General features: G+C 47.7%; 1 protein-coding gene across 1 annotated transcript in view; it reads left to right on the forward strand.

Moving 5' to 3' along the window:
* Positions 1-2,993: 2,993 nt before the first annotated feature.
* Positions 2,994-18,229, forward strand: part of sdr16c5b (short chain dehydrogenase/reductase family 16C, member 5b) — a 70,657-nt gene continuing 55,421 nt past the window's right edge. The window contains exon 1 of the mRNA XM_060823400.1: positions 2,994-3,407. Within this exon, the coding sequence (XP_060679383.1) occupies positions 3,087-3,407 (321 nt within the window). The 5' untranslated portion in view covers positions 2,994-3,086. The remainder of the gene's footprint in view (positions 3,408-18,229) is intronic.

The raw sequence follows: 18,229 nt of genomic DNA on the forward strand, positions 1-18,229 counted from the left end.
AATGATACCAATCCTATCTCTGAGGCAGGAGGGCTGGGTTCAAGTCCCACTTGCTACAGAAGCATGTAATTATGTCTCTGAACACACTGATAAGAAAAACATCTACAAGATGGAGGGCACTGGTAGCATGAAGCTAATTCAACAGGTGTTATCAGATCTTAATGTCCAGCTCTATGCAAAATTTGGACACAATATTAATCTTGAAGCTAATGACAACTGAGCTGTTTATTCTCACCAGTCACATTTCACCCAAGTTGGACAGCTATTGCAGATTGTGTTAGAAAACAGTGACTTTCTTTGCACAGAAATCCAGTCATTACTATGGTCATGAGTACTGGATTGAATTTTAAGATTTTTGTTCTACAGTCCCACTTATTTGATGGAAATTTTCCAGCTTTTTGGGAAAATACATATTTTCAAGATAATGGCTGTTCTGTGCAGAGGTAGTGACCCATCTCTGAGGCAGGAGACCTGAGTTCAAGCTCCACCTTAACAGTCCTTAACCAGGTGTATCTATGTGGGATTTGATCTGTAGAGTTGCTAATGACGGCTATGAACATAGTGTCTTTCTTTAATTGGGAGTGAGGACATTGGCACACAGTTTTCTGACAGTACTTCAGAATCACACAGCTGTATAATACAGATGTTGAAGTCACTGCACAGAATATTCAATTTTATATAAATAGGGAATAAAACCCAAATCGAAAAGAAACACCAACAGATCAAGTTTGACACCATCATGTGAAAGACCAAAGCTACTGCTGCAAAAATCCCCAAAAATAAATGTTTAAAACACAAACTGACAGCAAACCTTGAAGAACCTATGTCGTTATCATGGTTTCTCTACTGCAGTCATTGAAGCTTAAAGTGATTGGGAAAAGAAAATGCAGGTCATAGAATTCTCCTGATATGGTGCCCAACATGTTGATGTAAGTCTGTGCCTCTTGTGTCAATGAAGCAAAATCAGAACTACAACTGTCCCTGTTAAAAGATTGCTTCTAAAATTTACCTACTTCACTCCAAGCAAATTAAAAGAAAAATAAGACGACCCAGGTCTAAATTTGATTATTCCAATGTTTTCCTGGCCAGTGTCTCATCTTGCACCATCCAGAAACATGAGCACATCCAAAACTTAACTCACCCCAAGTCTTGTTTATCTATTATCATCCCTGTACTTGCTAACACACATTGGTTCCCAGTCCAACAACAACTGTAAAACCCTCAATCATGTGTTTAAGTTCACCCATGGCTTTGCCTCCTCCTTATTTCAATAAGCTTCATTGGCCCTATATTCTCCAAAACCTGCATTCCATCAACATAACCTCCTGTGCATCTCCATTTCTGTGGTAGACTACTCTTGCTCCTTGATGACATGCCAGCATACAATCAAAAGACAAATCTTTAACTATCTATGACCTAAGATCTGGAATTCACAACTGTAACTTTTCTGACTCTTCAACTCACTCTCATATTTCACTGAACAATGCAGTACAGGAACATGCCCATCAGCCTACTGTGACTGTGCTGACCATGATGTCATTCTAAAGTAATCCCGTCTGCCTGCATATGGACCATATCCTTCTTTTCACTGCCCGTTGATGTGTCTGCCTAAATCTAAAACTTTGCTCTTGAATCTGCTTCTGTCACCTCCCCCTGGCAACGTGTTCCAGGCACTTACATCCCTCTGCATTGAAAAAACATGCCTTGCACATCTCCTTCAAACTTTCCCCCTTCTCAGCTTAAACCTATGTTCCCTATTATTTGATTAGCAACCCCGTGAAAAAAGACTCTGACTACTCACCTATCCATGCTTCTCATGATTTTATGTACTTCCATCACAATGTCCCCAACCTCTGAGGCTGCTGCTGCAACATGACTTGCTAACTTTTATACTCTCCTCCTTCAAAATGCTTTTTAAATTTTATTTTATTGATTAATGCTTTAGTCATTATTTCTATCTTTGACTTGGCACTTTTTGTCTGATTATGCTGCTATGAAGCAACTTGGAATGTGTTATGGTGATAGACCACCATTGAAATGCAAATAGTGCAATTCATTATTTAATTATTTTGATGGACTATGCAATTAATTCGTTTGAGGCAACTTACATTGGAATGTAGTGGTTCCTGTGTGAAGTTTGAGGCTTGCATAAATGAGAAACTAGTCCGAGATCTGAAATGATCAGTCATACGCATGAACTTCCTCAACACAACTGGTTGGGGTAACTACTAACATTTTGGTGGCAGGCTAAATATGGCAGATCAGGTAGGAAAGATCAGAGGGAATATCCAGTGATTTGCTCTTATTTTGTTGATGCATGCCAATTCTTCATATGTTGGATTAGTGGTGCTGGAAGAGCACAGCAGTTCAGGCAGCATTCAAAGTGCAGCGAAATCGACGTTTCGGGCAAAAGCCCTAAAAGCTTTATTCCTGATGAAGGGCTTTTGCCCGAAACGTCGATTTCGCTGCACTTTGGATGCTGCCTGAACTGCTGTGCTCTTCCAGCACCACTAATCCAGAATCTGGTTTCCAGCATCTGCTGTTGTTTTTACCTAATTCTTCATATGTGTTGACTTTTTGTAGCTTTTGTAGATCGGACTCAAATCAAATTGCTGAAAAAAACATCAGCAGCTCTGAGTAAACCAAGCAGACTTAAGCTGGACCCGAAGTATTAACTCTGCTTGGTATTCACAGAATCTGGCAGAGCTGATGAGTTTTTCCAACATTTCTATTTTCTGTACTTGTTTTTGATTTCAAGCATCCACAGTTCAAAAAATTGATACAAAACAATTTTTATCCCGATATTTTAGTTTTCGATCACACCATATATTAAGCAACCATATCAGCAAAATATTTTTATGAAATGGTTAACTTATTACACTTCACACCACAAGAACACCACAATGTGAGGTTTCAGTCCACATAAACCTGTAGATGGCAGTATTGGGGCGCCGATAATGAAATTTATCATCAAAACAGGAACGTGACCTTAATCCGCCCAATTGCGAAGTCAGTTTTGGGTGGTGTCGGGCAAAGGTCGTTGGGCTTTCTGTTGCAACAGGTTGCGAGCAAACGAGAACACAAAGATGAATTTCTTTCTGGAATCGCTTGTCACGTTGTTTTTGTCGCTGTACTACATTTTGGAAGCACTGGTGCTGTTAGTGGTGCCGGTGCGCAGGAAGAATGTGAGCGGGGAGATTGTGCTTGTGAGCGGAGCTGGCAGTGGCATCGGGCGGCACCTGGCTCTCGAATTCGCCCGCCTGCACGCCACACTTGTACTCTGGGATATCAGTGAGGAAGGCAACAGGGAGACTGCCCGACAGGCCCGAGAGAAAGGAGCCTCCAGGGTGTACACCTACATTTGTGACTGCAGCAAAAAAACATCGGTGTATGAAGTAGCTGACAAGGTAACGACCAAGCATTCCTTCTCTAGCGGTGAAAACTTATATTGTTTGCTGAAGGGTTGGCAGGAAGAGGAATTAAATACAAAACATGGGGTCTGATTTTTTTGTCAAGAGGCGGACGCGAGATTGGCCCCTCTCATTAAAGGTGATGAATTTAACCAGACCGCAGGAGAATGGTGCAGTTGAAAAAGGCAAACACAAATATTGACCTCAAATTATCTCACTGCATTAGAAAACTGCTGTAAAACAGGGTAAAAACAAGGACTAGATTAGAGTGGTGATGGAAAAGCACAGCTGGTCAGGAAGCATCCCAGGAGCAGGAAAATCGATGTTTTGGGCAAAAGCCTTTCATTAGGAACAGAGGCAGGGTGCCTGCACAGAGGGAGAGATAAATGAGAGGGGGTGGGGAGAAAGTAGAAAAGAGTACAATAGGTGAATGGGGTGGGGATAGAGGTGATAGATCAGAGAGGAGGGTGGGAGAAAGTAGCAAAGAGTACAATGGTTGAATAGGGGTGGGGATGAAGATGATATGTCAGAGAGGAGGGTGGATTGGATAGGTGGGAAAGGAAGATAGACAGGTAGGACAAGTCCATGGGGGCGGTGCTGAACTGGAAGGTTGGACCTGGGGTGAGGTGGGGGAAGGGGAAATGAGGAAACTGGTGAAGTCCACATTGATGCCCTGCGGTTGAAGCGTTCCGAGGCGGAAGATGAGGTGTTCTTCCTCCAGGCATCAGGTGGTGAGGGAGCGGTGGTGGAGGAGGCCCAGAACCTGCATATACTCAGCAGAATGGGAAGGGGAGTTGAAATGTTGGACCACAGGGCGATGTGGTTGATTGGTGCATGTGTCCCGGAGATGTTCCCTAAAGCGCTCTGCTAGGAGGCATCCAGTGTCCCCAATGTAGAGGTGACCGCAATGGATACAATAAATGATATTGGTGGATGTGCAGGTAAACTTTGGATGTGGAAGGCTCCTTTGGGGCCTTGGATGGAGGTGAGGGAGGAGGTGTGGGCGCAGGTTTTGCAATTCCTGCGGTGGCAGGGGAGGGTGCCAGGAGGGGAGGGTGGGTTGTTGGGGGGGGCGTGGACCTGACCAGGTAGTCACGGAGGGAATGGTCTTTGCCGAAAGCAGAAATGGGTAGGGAGGGAAATATATCCCTGGTGGTGGGGTCTGTTTGGAGGTGGCGGAAATGTCGTCGGATAATGTGGTTTATGCGAGGATTGGTAGGGTCGAAGGTGAGCACCTGGGAGTATCTGTCCTTGTTACGGTTGGAGGGGTGGGGTTTGAGGGCAGAGGTGCAGGATGTGGACGAGATGCGTTGGAGGGCATCTTAAACTACGTGGGAAGGGAAATTGCGATCTCTAAAGAAGAAGGCCATCTGGTGTATTCTGTGCTGGAACAGGTCGGCCTGGGAGCAGATACAGCGGAGGCGGAAGAATTGGGAATATGGGATGACATTTTTGCAAGAGGTAGGATGGGAAGAGGTGTAATCCAGGTAGCTGTGGGAGTCGGTGGGTTGATGAATTCCTCAGCCTCCTTGTGGGAGCACGAGGTGGCGCCAATGCAGTCATCAATGTAGTGGTGGAAGAGGTGGGGAGTGGTGCCGGTGTAACTACAGAAGATGGACTGTTCTATGTAGCTAGCAAAGAGACAGGCATAGCTGGGGCCCATACGGGTGCCCATGGCTACCCCTTTGGTCTGAAGGAAATGGGAGGATTCGAAGGAGGAATTGTTAAGGGTGAGGACCAGTTCAGCCAAACGAATGTGTGTGTCGGTGGAAGGGGACATTGGGAGAGGAAGAAATGAAGATTTGGAGGCCCTGGTCATGGCAGATGGAGGTGTAGAGGGATTGGATATCCGTGATGAAGATGAGGCATCGGAGCCCGGGGAAACGGAAGTCTTGGAGGAGGTGGAGGGCATGGGTGATGTCTCGAACGTATGTGGGGAGTTCCTGGACTGGCGGGTATAGGACAGTGTCAAGGTAGGTAGAGTAAAAAGTGAGGTCTGCAGATGCTGGAGATCAGAGCTGAAAATGTGTTGCTGGTTAAAGCACAGCAGGTCAGGCAGCATCCAAGGAACAGGAAATTCGACGTTTCGGGCAAAAGCCCTTCATCAGCAATGAGGAAAATGTGTCCAGCAGGCTAAGATAAAAGGTAGGGAGGAGGGACTTGCGGGAGGGGCGATGGAGATGTGATAGGTGGAAGGAGGTCAAGGTGAGAGTGATAGGCTGGAGTGGGGTGGGGGCGGAGAGGTCAGGAAGAAAATTGCAGGTTAGGAGGGCGGTGCTGAGTTCAAAGAAATCGGCTGAGACAAGGTGGGGGGAGGGGAAATGAGGAAACTGGAGAAATCTGCGTTAAGGTAGGTAGAGATGAGTTTGGTGGAGCATGACCATGCTAAGACAATGGGTTGGCCAGGATGGTCAGGCTCATGGATCTTGGGAAGGAGGTAGAATTGGGTGATGCAGGGTTCCTGGCGTATGAGTTTGGAAACTGTGGGTGGGAGATCTCCTGAGGTTCTGTATGGTCTGGGAGATGATGGTTTGGTGATGGGGGGTGGGGTCATGGTCGAGGGGGCGGTAGGAAGAGGTGTCTTTGAGTTGATGTCTGGCTTCAGCGGTGTAGAGGTCAGTGCGCCAAACTACCACTACACCCCCTTTATCTGAGGGAGAGGGAGTGGCGGGCTGCGCATTGAGGGTGAGAGGTTGGAGTGGGGGAGGAGGGGTTGAGACGGTTAACATCTTGACGACAGTTGGAAATGAAGAGATCGAGGGTGGGTAATAGGCCAGCACGGGGTATCAAGGTGGATGGTGGGCAAAGGGGTCCTCGGAAGGTGGGCGGGAGTCATGATTGTAAAAGTAAACTCAGAGGTGGAGGCAGCGGAAGAAGTGTCCGACGTCACGGCATTTATTAAATTCATTGATGTGTGGGCGGAGAGGGATAAAGGTGAGGCCTTTGCTGAGGACTAATCGTTCCTCCTCAGTGAGGGGGAGGTCAGGGGGAATGGGGAAAACTCGGCAGGGCTGGGAGCTAGGACCTGGTGTAGGTGTGGAGCTGGGAGTGAGGGTGGAGCCTGTAATGAGTGGGTGTGGTGGTAGGGGGAATGGGGATGGAGTCATGAGAAGGGGTGGTGCCCCCCTCAGTTTGGGGGGTCGGGGATGGTGACAGCAAAATGCAGGTGATTGGCGTTGGTGGGGACGGACGTGGTGGCGAACACAGCAGTGGGGGGCGCGGAAGTCACTGAGCGATGATGTGAGGGGCGGAAGTGATGTCCTATGTGGTACATGAGGCATTGTGAGGGGCGGAAGTGGCTGTGGAAGCGGCCATGATGAGGGCGGAAGTGGCGTCATCCATCACCGTTGGGGATGGTAGCTGCAGCAGCCGCATGGCTAATGGCAGCCGAGCAGTTCCAGAGGCCGAGGGAATTTTCTGGAATGTTTGAGGAGTGCTGGTTATGGAGGTGGGTATATGAAAGTTTGTTGTACTTGCGGGTTTTGATGTTTGAGATGGTGTTGAAATACTGTTTGTTGAGAGTATGAAATCTTCTTGGAATAAAGTAAAGTGGGCGGCACGGTGGCACAGTGGTTAGCACTGCTGCCTCACAGCGCCTGAGACCCGGGTTCAATTCCCGACTCAGGCGACTGACTGTGTGGAGTTTGCACGTTCTCCCCGTGTCTGCGTGGGTTTCCTCCGGGTGCTCCGGTTTCCTCCCACAGTCCAAAGATGTGCGGGTCAGGTGAATTGGCCATGCTAAATTGCCCGTAGTGTTAGGTAAGGGGTAAATGTAGGGGTATGGGTGGGTTTCGCTTCGGCGGGTCGGTGTGGACTTGTTGGGCCGAAGGGCCTGTTTCCACACTGTAAGTCTAATCTAAAGGAGTGGTCCTTTGCAATTCTGAGTGTGTGTGGCCCTCAGCTGAGGCAGGGCTGATTTGTAGATAGGTTAGGTGCTGGCGCATGGTTGCAAGTGTGGAGCGGAGGATCTGGAAGGAGAACCGTTGCTGGTGTTTTTGAATCTGTAGTCTGTACTATTTATCCTGTTCGGTTCTGAACTCTGCTGGTTTAAAGGTAGTCCGGAGTCCGTGTGGGATGAGTTCGTTACGGAGGCAGGCACTGAAGAGCAAATGTGGCTGTGGTAGTGAGTCTGTTTCAGGACATGGTTGAAGAGCTTCAGGGCAGAGGAGATGACCTGGGAGCTGCAGTGAGAGAGAGAGAGAGAGACTCACTGAGATTCTTGTAGAGAGAGGAGGGAAACTTCTTCAATGCAGGCATCCTTGCAGGAGGATTTGCAGTAGGGTGAAAATCAACTAGGTGAAAACAAGGGCTGCAGATTTTGGAAACCAGAGTCCAGATTATAGTGGTGCAGGAAAAGCACAGCAGGTAAGGATCTGAAGAGCAGGAAAATCAATGTTTCGGGCAAAAGTCCTTCATCAGGAGTAGAGGCAGTATGCCTGCAGAGTGGAGAGATAAATGAGAAGGGGGTGGGGGTGGAAAAAACGTAGCAAAGAGTACAATAGATAAATGGGGGGTGGGGATGGATGTGATAGGTCAGAGAGGAGAGGGGGCAAGGTAGCAGAGAGTACAATGGGTGAATGGGGATGGGGATGAAGGTGATAGGAGGGTGGAGTGGATAGGTGGAAAGGAAGATAGGCAGGTAGGAAAGGTCATGGGGATGGTGCTGAGCCGGAAAGTTGGAACTGAAATGAGGTGGGGGAAGGGGAAATGAGGAAACTGGTGAAGTTCACATTGCTGCCTTGATGTTGAAGTGTTCCGAGGCAGAAGATGAGACGTTCTTCCTCCAGGCATCAGGTGGTAAGGGAGCAGCAGTGGAGGAGGCACAGGACCTGCATGTCCTCAGCAGAATGGGAGGGGGAGTTGAAATGTTGGGCCACAGGGCGGTGGGGTTGATGTTCCCTAAAGCGCTCTGCTCGGAGGCGTCCAGTCTCCCCAGTGCAGAGGAGACCGCGTCAGGAGCATCGAATACAGTAAATGATATTGCTGGATGTGCAGGTAAAACTTTGGATGTGGAAGGCTCCTTTGGGGCCTTGAATGGAGATGAAGGAGGAGGTGTGGGCGTGGGTTTTGCAATTCCTGCCGTGGCAGGGGAGGGTGCCAGGAAGGGAGGGTGGGTTGTTGGGGGGGGCGTGGACCTGACCAGGTAGTCACGGAAGGAACGGTCTTTGCCGAAAGCAGAAATGGGTGGGGAGGGAAATCATTCCCTCGTGTTGGGGTCTGTTTGGAGGTGGTAGAAATGTCATCGGATGATGTGGTTTATGTGGTGGGGTGGAAGGTGAACACGAGGGGAGTTCTGTCCTTGTTACGGTTGGAGGGGTGGGGTTTGAGGGCGGAGGTGCGGGATGTGGACGAGATGCGTTGGAGGGCACCTTTAACCACGTGAGAAGGGAAATTGCGGTCTCTAAAGAAAGAGGCCATCTGGTGTGTTCTGTGGTGGAACTGGTCGTCCTGGGAACAGATACGGCAGAGGCGGAGGAATTGAGAATACAGGATGGCATTTTTGCAGGAGATAGGGTGGGAAGAGGTGTAATCCAGGTAAGTGTGGGAGTTGGTGGGTTTGTAAAAAATGCCAGTGCCAAGTTGGGCGTTATTAATGGAGATGAAGAGGTCCAGGAAGTGGAGGGAGGTGTCAGAGATGGTCCAGGTGAACTTAAAGTCGGGGTGGAATGTGTTGGTGAAGTTGATGAATTGCTCAACCTCCTCGCGGGAGCACGAGGTGGCGCCAATGACAACTGAGTTAACCAAACCACCTGTCTCTCTGCGTATGTGTCATAGTTTGGATAGGTTGCACTATTTAGGTAAATAGGCCTGGAGGGAAAAGTGGAGTGCTATTATGAACTCATTGGCTGCATGATGGTATGGTGGTTAGAACTTATACCTCACAGTGTCAGGTACTGGGTTCTGTTCTCGCCTTGACTGATTTCCTGTGTGGAGTTTGCATGTTCTCCCTGTGCCTGTGTGGGTTTACTCCATGTCCTCTGGTTTCTTCTCATAGTCCAAAGATTAGGTGCATTTGCCATGCTAGATTGCTGTGTCGTGTCCAGCAATATATAGGCTAGGTTGATTAGTCAAGGTAAATAAGGGATTACGGGGACAGTGTGGGATGTTGTTTGGAGGGTTGGTGCAGATATGATGGGCCAAATGGCTTCTATCTGGAATGTAAGCATTCTGTGATTGTCGAGTGAGGAGGTGAAAGGTCAGTTAAGGTGATTTTTGAATAGTTCTGAAATCTAAGTTTCACCTTTTTGTATTTAAAATTTCGATTAAGAAATACTTTAGGTCCTTTTTATACATAATTATCAATTCTAATTTATGTAAAAATTCAAATCCTTCAAAGAGCATTGTCCGAAGCACTGTCCTCCAGAACTTACTATATCCCTAGCCAAGCTGTTAAAGTACACCTAGAACAACTGACATCTGCCTGATCATCTGAAAAATTGCTCAGCTATGTCTTGTTCACATAAAACTGTGACAAATTCAACCTAGGCAAATGTGAGGACTGCAGCTGCTGGAGATCAGAGTCTAGATTATAGTGGTGCTGGAAAAGCACAGCAGGTCAGGCAGCAGCCAAGGAATAGGAAAATTGATATTTCGGGCAAAATTGCAATTGGTATAACGGAATAGCTCACTAGGCCATTTCAGGGCAATTGAGAGCCAACCACTTTGCTGTGAATTTGCAATCATATGTAGGCCAGACAGGTGAGGATGACACTACTGCCTCACAGCGCCAGAGACGCGGGTTAAATTCCCGCCTCGGGCAACTGTCTGTGTGGAGTTTGCACATTCTCCCCGTGTCTACGTGGGTTTCCTCTGGGTGCTCCGGTTTCCTCCCACAGGCCAAAGATGTGCAGGTTAGGTGAATTGGCCATGCTAAATTACCTGTAAATTAACTCTGCCCCCACGCCTAACCCCGCCCCCACTCCCAGCTCCAGCTCCAGCCCCACACCAGATCCTAGCTCCCAGCCCTGTCGTATTTTCACCATCCCTCCAGACCTCCCCTTCTCTGAGGATGAAAGATCAGTCCTAAGCAGAGGCCTCATCTTCAACCCCTACGCTCCCGGATTAATGAATGCAACACGTGCTGAGACATTGAACAGTTCTTCTGCCGCCTTCGCCTCTGCGCCTACTTCTTCAACCAGGATTCTCGCCCACCCTCTGATGACCCCTTCTCCCGCCTCCAACACATCCCATCCACCTGAACACCTCGTGCTGGCCTCTTATCCACCCTAAATCTCTTCATAGCCAACTGCCGCCGCGACATTAACTGCCTCAACCTGTCCATCCCTCTTACCTACTCCAACCTCTCACCCTCGCAACATGCAGCCCTCCACTCCCTCTGCTCCAACCCCAACCTCACTGTCAAACCGGCAGACAAGGGAGGTGCGGTGGTAGTTTGGCGCTCCGATCTTTACATTGCTGAGGCTAAACACCATCTCGCGGACACCTCCAACTGCTCCCTTGCCCACCACCAAACCATCATCTCCCAGACCATCCATAACCTCGTCACCTCAGGGGATCTCCCATCCACCGCCTCCAACCTCATTGTCCCACAACCCACACCTCCTGTTTCTACTTCCTGCCCAAAATCCACAAACCTGACTGCCCCAGCCGATCAATTGTCTCAGCCTGTTCATTCCCCACCGAACTCATCTCTGCATACCTTGACACAGTCCTGTCTCACTTAGTCCAAGAACTTCCCACCTACGTTCGGGATACCACCCACGCCCTCCACCTCTTCCATGATTTTTGTTTCCCTGGCCCCCAAGCCTTATCTTCACCATGGACATCCAGTCCCTGTACACCTCCATCCCCCATCACGAAGGCCTCAAAGCCCTCCGCTTCTTCCTTTCCCACCGACCCAACCAGTACTCTTCCACTGACACCCTCCTTCGACTGACTGAACTGGTCCTCACTCTGAACAACTTCTCTTTCCAATCCTCCCACTTCCTCCAAACCAAAGGAGTAGCCGTGGGCATCCGCATGGGCCCTAGCTATGCCTGCCTCTTCGTCAGATATATGGAATAGTCCATCTTCCGCAGCTACATTGGCATCACCCCCCACCTTTTCCTCCCCTACATCGATGACTGTATCGGTGCTACCTCGTGCTCCCATGAGGAGGTTGAACAGTTCATCCACTTTACCAATACCTTCCACCCGACCTCAAATTTACCTGGACTGTCTCAGACTCTTCCCTCCCCTTCCTAGACACCTCCATTTCTATCTCGGGCGACCGACTCAACACGGACATTTACTATAAACCGACCGACTCCCACAGCTACCTAGATTACACCTCCTCCCACCCTGCCCCTTTAAAAACGCCATCCCAGATTCCCAATTCCTTCACCTCTGCCGCATCTGCTCCCAGGAGGACCAGTTCCAATACCGAGCAACCCAGATGGCCCCCTTCTTCAAAGACCACAATTTCCCCTCATACGTGGTTGATGATGCTCTCCGCTGCATTTCCTCCACTTCCCGCTCCTCCGGCCTTGAACCCCATTCCTCCAATCGCCACCAGGACAGAACCCCACTGGTCCTCACCTACCACCGCAGCAACCTCCAGATACATCGTATCATCCTTCATCATTTCCACCACCTCCAAACAGACCCCACCACCAAAGATATATTTCCCTCCCTCCCCTATCAGCGTTGCGGAAAGGCGATTCCCTCGTCAGGCCCACACCTCCCGTCAATCCAATCTCCACTCCCGGCACCTTCCCCTGCAACTGTAAGAAATGCAAAATTTGAGCCCACACCTCCCCCCTCACCTCCCTCCAAGGACCCAAGGGATCCTTCCATATCCGTCACAAATTCATCTGCACCTCCACACACACTTACTGCATCTGCTGCACCCGATGTGGCCTCCTCTACATGGGGGAGACAGGCCGCCAACTTGCGGAATGTTTCAGAGAACACCTCTGGGACACCCGCACCAACCAATCCAACCGCCCCGTGGATGAACACTTTAACTCCCTCTCCCACTCCGCCAAGGACATGCAGGTCCTTGGCCCCCTCCATCGCCAGGCCATGGCAACACGATGCCTGGAGGAAGAGCGCCTCATCTTCTGTCTAGGAACCCTCCAACCACAAGGGATGAATGCAGGTTTTTCCAGCTTTCTCATTTCCCCTCTCCCCACCTTATCTCTGTCCCAACCCTCGGACTCAGCACCGCCTTCTTGACCTGCAATCTTCTCCCCGATCTCCCCGACCTCGCCGCCCCACCCCCTCTCCGGCTTATCACCCTCACCTTAACCTCCTTCCACCTATCGCATTCCCAATGCCCCTCCTCCAAGTCCCCCCTCCCTACCTTTTATCTTAGCCTGCTTGGCGCACCTTCCTCATTCCTAAAGAAGGGCTTATGCCCAAAACGTCGATTCTCCTGCTCTTTGGATGCTGCCTGACCTGCTGCACTTTTCCAGCAACACATTTTTCAGCTCTGATCTCCAGTCCTCACTTTCTCCTAAATTGCCCGTAGTGTTAGGTGAAGGTGTAGGGAAATGGGTATGGGTGGGTTGCTCTTCGGAGGGTCGGTGTGGACTTGTTGGGCCGAAGGGCCTGTTCCCACACTGTAAGTAAGTAATCTAAAAAGGTCCTCAAAATTGCCCGAAACGTCGATTTTTCTGTTCCTCGGATGCTGTCTGACCTGCTGTGCTTTTCCAGCACCACTCTTATCTAGACAAGTTTAACCCAGGCAATTACTACTCATCAATCTACTCTTTCATCAAGAAACTATATGGGTAGATGAAGGCCTAGTGGTATTATAACTATATTTTTAAGCCAGTAACCCCCAGCTAATGTCCTGGGGACCAGGGTTTTAATCCCACCATGACAGATGGTGGGAATTTAATTCAATTTTAAAAGAAAATTATGAATCTACTGATCACCTTGAAATAACTGTCAATTGTTGGAAAAACTCATCTGGTTCACTGATGTCCTTCGAGGGAAGGAAATCTGCCATCCTCACCTGTCTGGCCTACGTGTGATTGCACATCCATAGCAAAGTGGTTGGCTCTCAATTGCCCTCTGAAATGGCCTAGCAAGCTGTTCAGTTGTACCAATCGCTACAAAGTCTCAAAGAAGTTAACCCAAACCGATCACCTCCTATCGACCTAGGCACCGGAAAAGACGATGGCAGAAGCAGTCCTGTTGACCCTGTAAAGTCCTCCTCACTGACGTCTGGAGGTCACTGCCACAATAGGAAAAGCTGTCTCACAAACTAGTCAAACTACAGCCTGACATATTCATACTTAAGGAATCATACCTTACAATGTCCCAGACACCCCCACCCCCATCCCTATCCCTGTATATATCTGGCCTCACTGGATTCAGCCCTCCAAATCAGCTCTGCCCTACCTGTCCATCTTCCTTCCTACTTATCCCCTCCACCCTCCTAACTGACCTATCATAGGTGGATGCAAGTGGGAGATAACTATCATCTTCCCACCCCCACTTATCTATCAGTGCCCTTCCTCCTCCACATTCCTGATGAAGAGCTTATGCCAAAAACATCGACTGCCCTGCTCCTTGGATGCTGCCTGATCTGCTGAGCTTTTCCAGTGCCACACGTTTTGACTCTGACATCTCCTATCTCACCAGCAGAGGTGTTGGCAGAGTGGTATAGAGTCAGGAGGGAGTTGCTCTGGGAACATTGACTCTGGGTCCAGGTTAAATATGGGCAAGGAAATCTGTTGATTACCATGTACTTTCCTCCCTCAGCTGATGAATTGCTGCTACTTCATGTTGAACAACACTTGGAGGAAGCACGGAGGATGGAAAGGGCACAAAATGTATTCTGGGTGGGTTATTTCAATGCAAGAGGATTCCTGGGGGGTGTAGTGAGAGAGGGACTCACTGAAATCCTTGTAGAGGGAGGAGGAGAGCTTCTTCAAGAAAGTATTTCAAGATGTGTTTCAATGTCCCCCACCAAGAGTGGCTCGGCAGAAGTGCTACAGATTGAGCTGTTCGGGTCCTAAAACACATAGCTGCGAGACACCCTGGGTCTGCGGCAGGTGGCGAAGGAACCAATAGAGGGAAAAACATACTTGACCTCATTCTTACTGATCTGCCAGCTGCAGATGCATATGCTTGTGGCAGATTCGGGGAAGAGTCACCATTGCACAGTTCTTGTGGAGATGAAGTCCCATTTTCACATTGAGAATAACGTCCATCATGTTGAGTGGCATCTCCACTGTGCTAAATGGGACGGATCTCTAAGTGGTAGCGTTGATCAGATCTAGCAACTCAAAACTGGGCATCCTTGAGGTGCTGTGGATCATCAACAGCAGCAGAATTGCACTCGGCCCAGCCTATCCCCCACTATGATTATCATCAAGCCAGGGGATCAACTCTGGTTCAAAGGAGAGTGCAAGATTGGACCAGGCACACCTGAAGATTAGGTGTCAACCTGGTGAAGCCACCAAACAGAATGCCTTGCATGCCAAACAGCATAAGCAGCAAGTAATAGGCAGAGCTAAGTGATCCCATAACCAACGAATCAGATCTAAAAACTGTAATCGTGCTACATATAGTCGCGAATGGTGATGGATGATTAAACAACTCACTGGAGGAGGCGGCTCCATAAATATTCCCATCTTCAATGATGGAAGAGCCCAGCACATCAGTGCACAAGATATGGCTGAGCACAGCAAATTTCAGCCAGAAGTACCAATTTGGATGATCCATCTGTCTTCTGCAGCAGTTGCCAGCATTACAGATACCAGTCTTCAGCCTTTTTGATTCACTGCGTGATAACATGAAACACTTGGAGACACTGGATCCTGCAAAGGCTATGGGTCATTCTGACAATAGTACTGAAGACTTGTGCTCCAGAATCTGCCATTCCCCTAGCCAAGTTGTTCCAGTACAGTTGCAACACTGGCATCTACCTGGCAATTGAAAATTGTTCAAGTATTGCCTGTATACAAAAAGCAGGACAAATCTAACCTGGTCAATTACTGCCCCATCAGTCTACTCTCGATCGTCAGTAAAGCGATCAAAGGTGTCATCGACAGAGCTATCATGCAGCACCTGCTCAGCAATAACCTGCTCAGTGATGCCCAGTTTGGATTCCGCCAGGGCTACTCAGGTCAGTACAGGTTTGGTCCAAACACCGACAAAAGAGCTGAATTCCAGGGGTGAGATGAGAATGATAGCCCTTGACATCAAGGCTGCATTCGATCGGTATGGCATCAGGAAGCCCTAGCAAAACTGGAATCACTTGATAATTTGATGCAAAGTTTCAGGTGGTCGGAGTCATATCTGACACATAGGCAGATAGTCATGGTTGTTGGAGGTCAGTCCAACAGATGTTACAGAACATCTTTGGAAAAGTTCCTCAGATTTGTGTCCTTGGCCCAACCATCTTCAGCTGTTTCATCAATGACCTCTGCTCTATCATAAGGTCAGAACTAAGGATGTTCGCTGATTGGTGCTGAACATTGCACACTCTGAACTCCTCAGATACTGAAGTAGTCCATGTTTAAATGCAACAAGACTAGGACAATACCCAGGCTTGGGCTGACAAGTGACAAGTAACATTTGCGCCACACTAGTACCAGGCTATGACTATCATGAATAAAAGACAATCTAACCACCATTCCTTGGCATTTAACAGTGTTACCATCACTGAATCCCCCATTATCAACACTCTGGGTGTTATCATTGACAAGAAAACTCAACTGTACTCACTGCATGAACACATTGGCTACAAGGGTATGTCAGAAGTTAGGAATATTGTGGCAAGTAACTCACCGCCTGACTCCTCAAAGCGTGTTCACTATCTTCAAGGCACAAGTCAGGGGTGTGATGAATTTCTCCCCACTTGTCTGAATGAGTGCAGTCCCAACAACAGTCAAGAAGCTCAATGTCATCCAGGACAAAGCAATTTATTGATTAGCATCACCTCCACAAGCATCCACTCCCTCCACCACCGATGCTCAGTTGCAGCAGTGTGTATTTGCAAAAACGTTCTTGATAAGGAAATGGAGACAGTCAGATGTTCAGATGGATAAGATTGCACAAGGATTAACAAATTAGGATATAATCAAATCAAAAATTCGAATTAACTTAGGCTCCTGTAATGCCCATTATTTTTTGCATAAAGTCACTGAAACTGGCTAAATAAGTTGACTAAACCACTTTCCCATGTTTGTCTTTGCTGGTACAACTTATCACTCATTAGGTTTACAGCAGGGAAACTGAACCTTTGGCCCAATTTACCCATATTGCCCAGTTTTCACAAATTTTAACTAGTCTCATTTGCCTGTTTTTGGTCCATGTCCCTCCATATCTATCCCATCCACAACCTCTAAATGTTTAAATAATAAAATTGTACTTGCCTCCACCACCACCTCTGGCAGCCTGTTCCAGACACTCCGACTTGGTGTGAAAAAATTGCCCTTTATATTTGTATTTGTCCCCTCCCTACCTTAAACCTATGGGCTATGCCCATTTGTTTTGAGACTCCCCTACATCTGCAACACGAATGTCCTCCTCGAACCTGGCCTTTGGAGTGAAAAGCTGTCAGCTATCTACTTTTATGTATGCCTCTTGTGTCTATAAGATCACCTCTTAGTCTCCTACCCACCAGGAAAAAAGTGCCTAGCCTATCTAACTTGTAACTTGTAACTCAAACCTTCCAGTCTAGCTAGCATCATAGTAAATCTTTTCTGTGCTTTTTCTAGTTTAGTAATATCCTTTCTATAGTGGGGTGCACGCAGTATTCCAAATGTGGCCTCACCAGCATCTTGTACAGCTGCATTAAGATGTCCCAACTCTTATACTCCATGCTCTGACCGATGAAAGCAAGCATGCTGACAGCTGCCTTCACCACCCAGTCTACTTAATTTTCAAGCAGATATGAATCTGCACCTTGACCTCTTTGTTCTAAAACACTACCCAGGGCCCTACCATTGATTGTGGAAGTCTGATTTTCTGCCCTGCTTTGCCTGACCAAAATGTAAACCCTTGCATTGATCTAAATTATTCTCCACCGGCCATTCTTCAGCCCACTGACCCAATTGCTCAAGATCTTGCTGCACTCCCAGATAATCTTCTTCACTCTCCGTTATACCATCAATCTTGATGTAATCCACAAACTTACCTTCTAAATTCTCATTCAAATAATTTATATAAATGATGAATAGCACCGATCCCATGGCACATTGTTGGTCACAGGCCTCCAGTCTGAAAAACAACCCTCTACCGTCAAGCCAATTTTGTGTCCAATTGGTTAGTCCTCCTTGGAATCCTGTGAGATTTAACCTTATTCAACCAACCTACCAAATGGTACCTTGAGAAAGGTCTTGCTAAATTCTTTGGAGACAATGTCTACCACACTGCTCTCTACTTCTTTGTTGGTCACTCCTTCGGCATGGATGTGATCTGCCCTAACCATATGGATCCAAATTTATTTTGATTTGAAATCTGTTCTTTGGTATTAAACAAGTTGCTTCTGTCACTCCACTTTTTTTAAACAATAGGGTAACAGATTTAAATCAGTCAATTATTGAGCAATTATCCTTGTTGGTGGGAAAGTGCCTGTCATTAAGATTGGAGTGACAGATCAACTATGAAGTTTTTGTTTTAACAATGTTTCATTCAAAGAGGTATTTCATACTTTCATAATTTTTTTTTGAAGAGCTGACTGAAGTATGGAGCTGAGAATAAAATGGGCCACTTATAGTTGCAATGTTGGTGGTTTGGAAAAAACATTGGGAAGATAGATGTGGGAAAACAAGATAGGTCAGTTAGGTTTGTTGAAGTAGTAAAGGAAAGCACAGTGGAAACTAAAAATTCATTTGCAACCTGGTCAGTGGTTGGTT

This window comes from Hemiscyllium ocellatum, chromosome 4 (genome assembly GCF_020745735.1).
Source record: "Hemiscyllium ocellatum isolate sHemOce1 chromosome 4, sHemOce1.pat.X.cur, whole genome shotgun sequence".
Taxonomy (NCBI): domain Eukaryota; kingdom Metazoa; phylum Chordata; class Chondrichthyes; order Orectolobiformes; family Hemiscylliidae; genus Hemiscyllium; species Hemiscyllium ocellatum.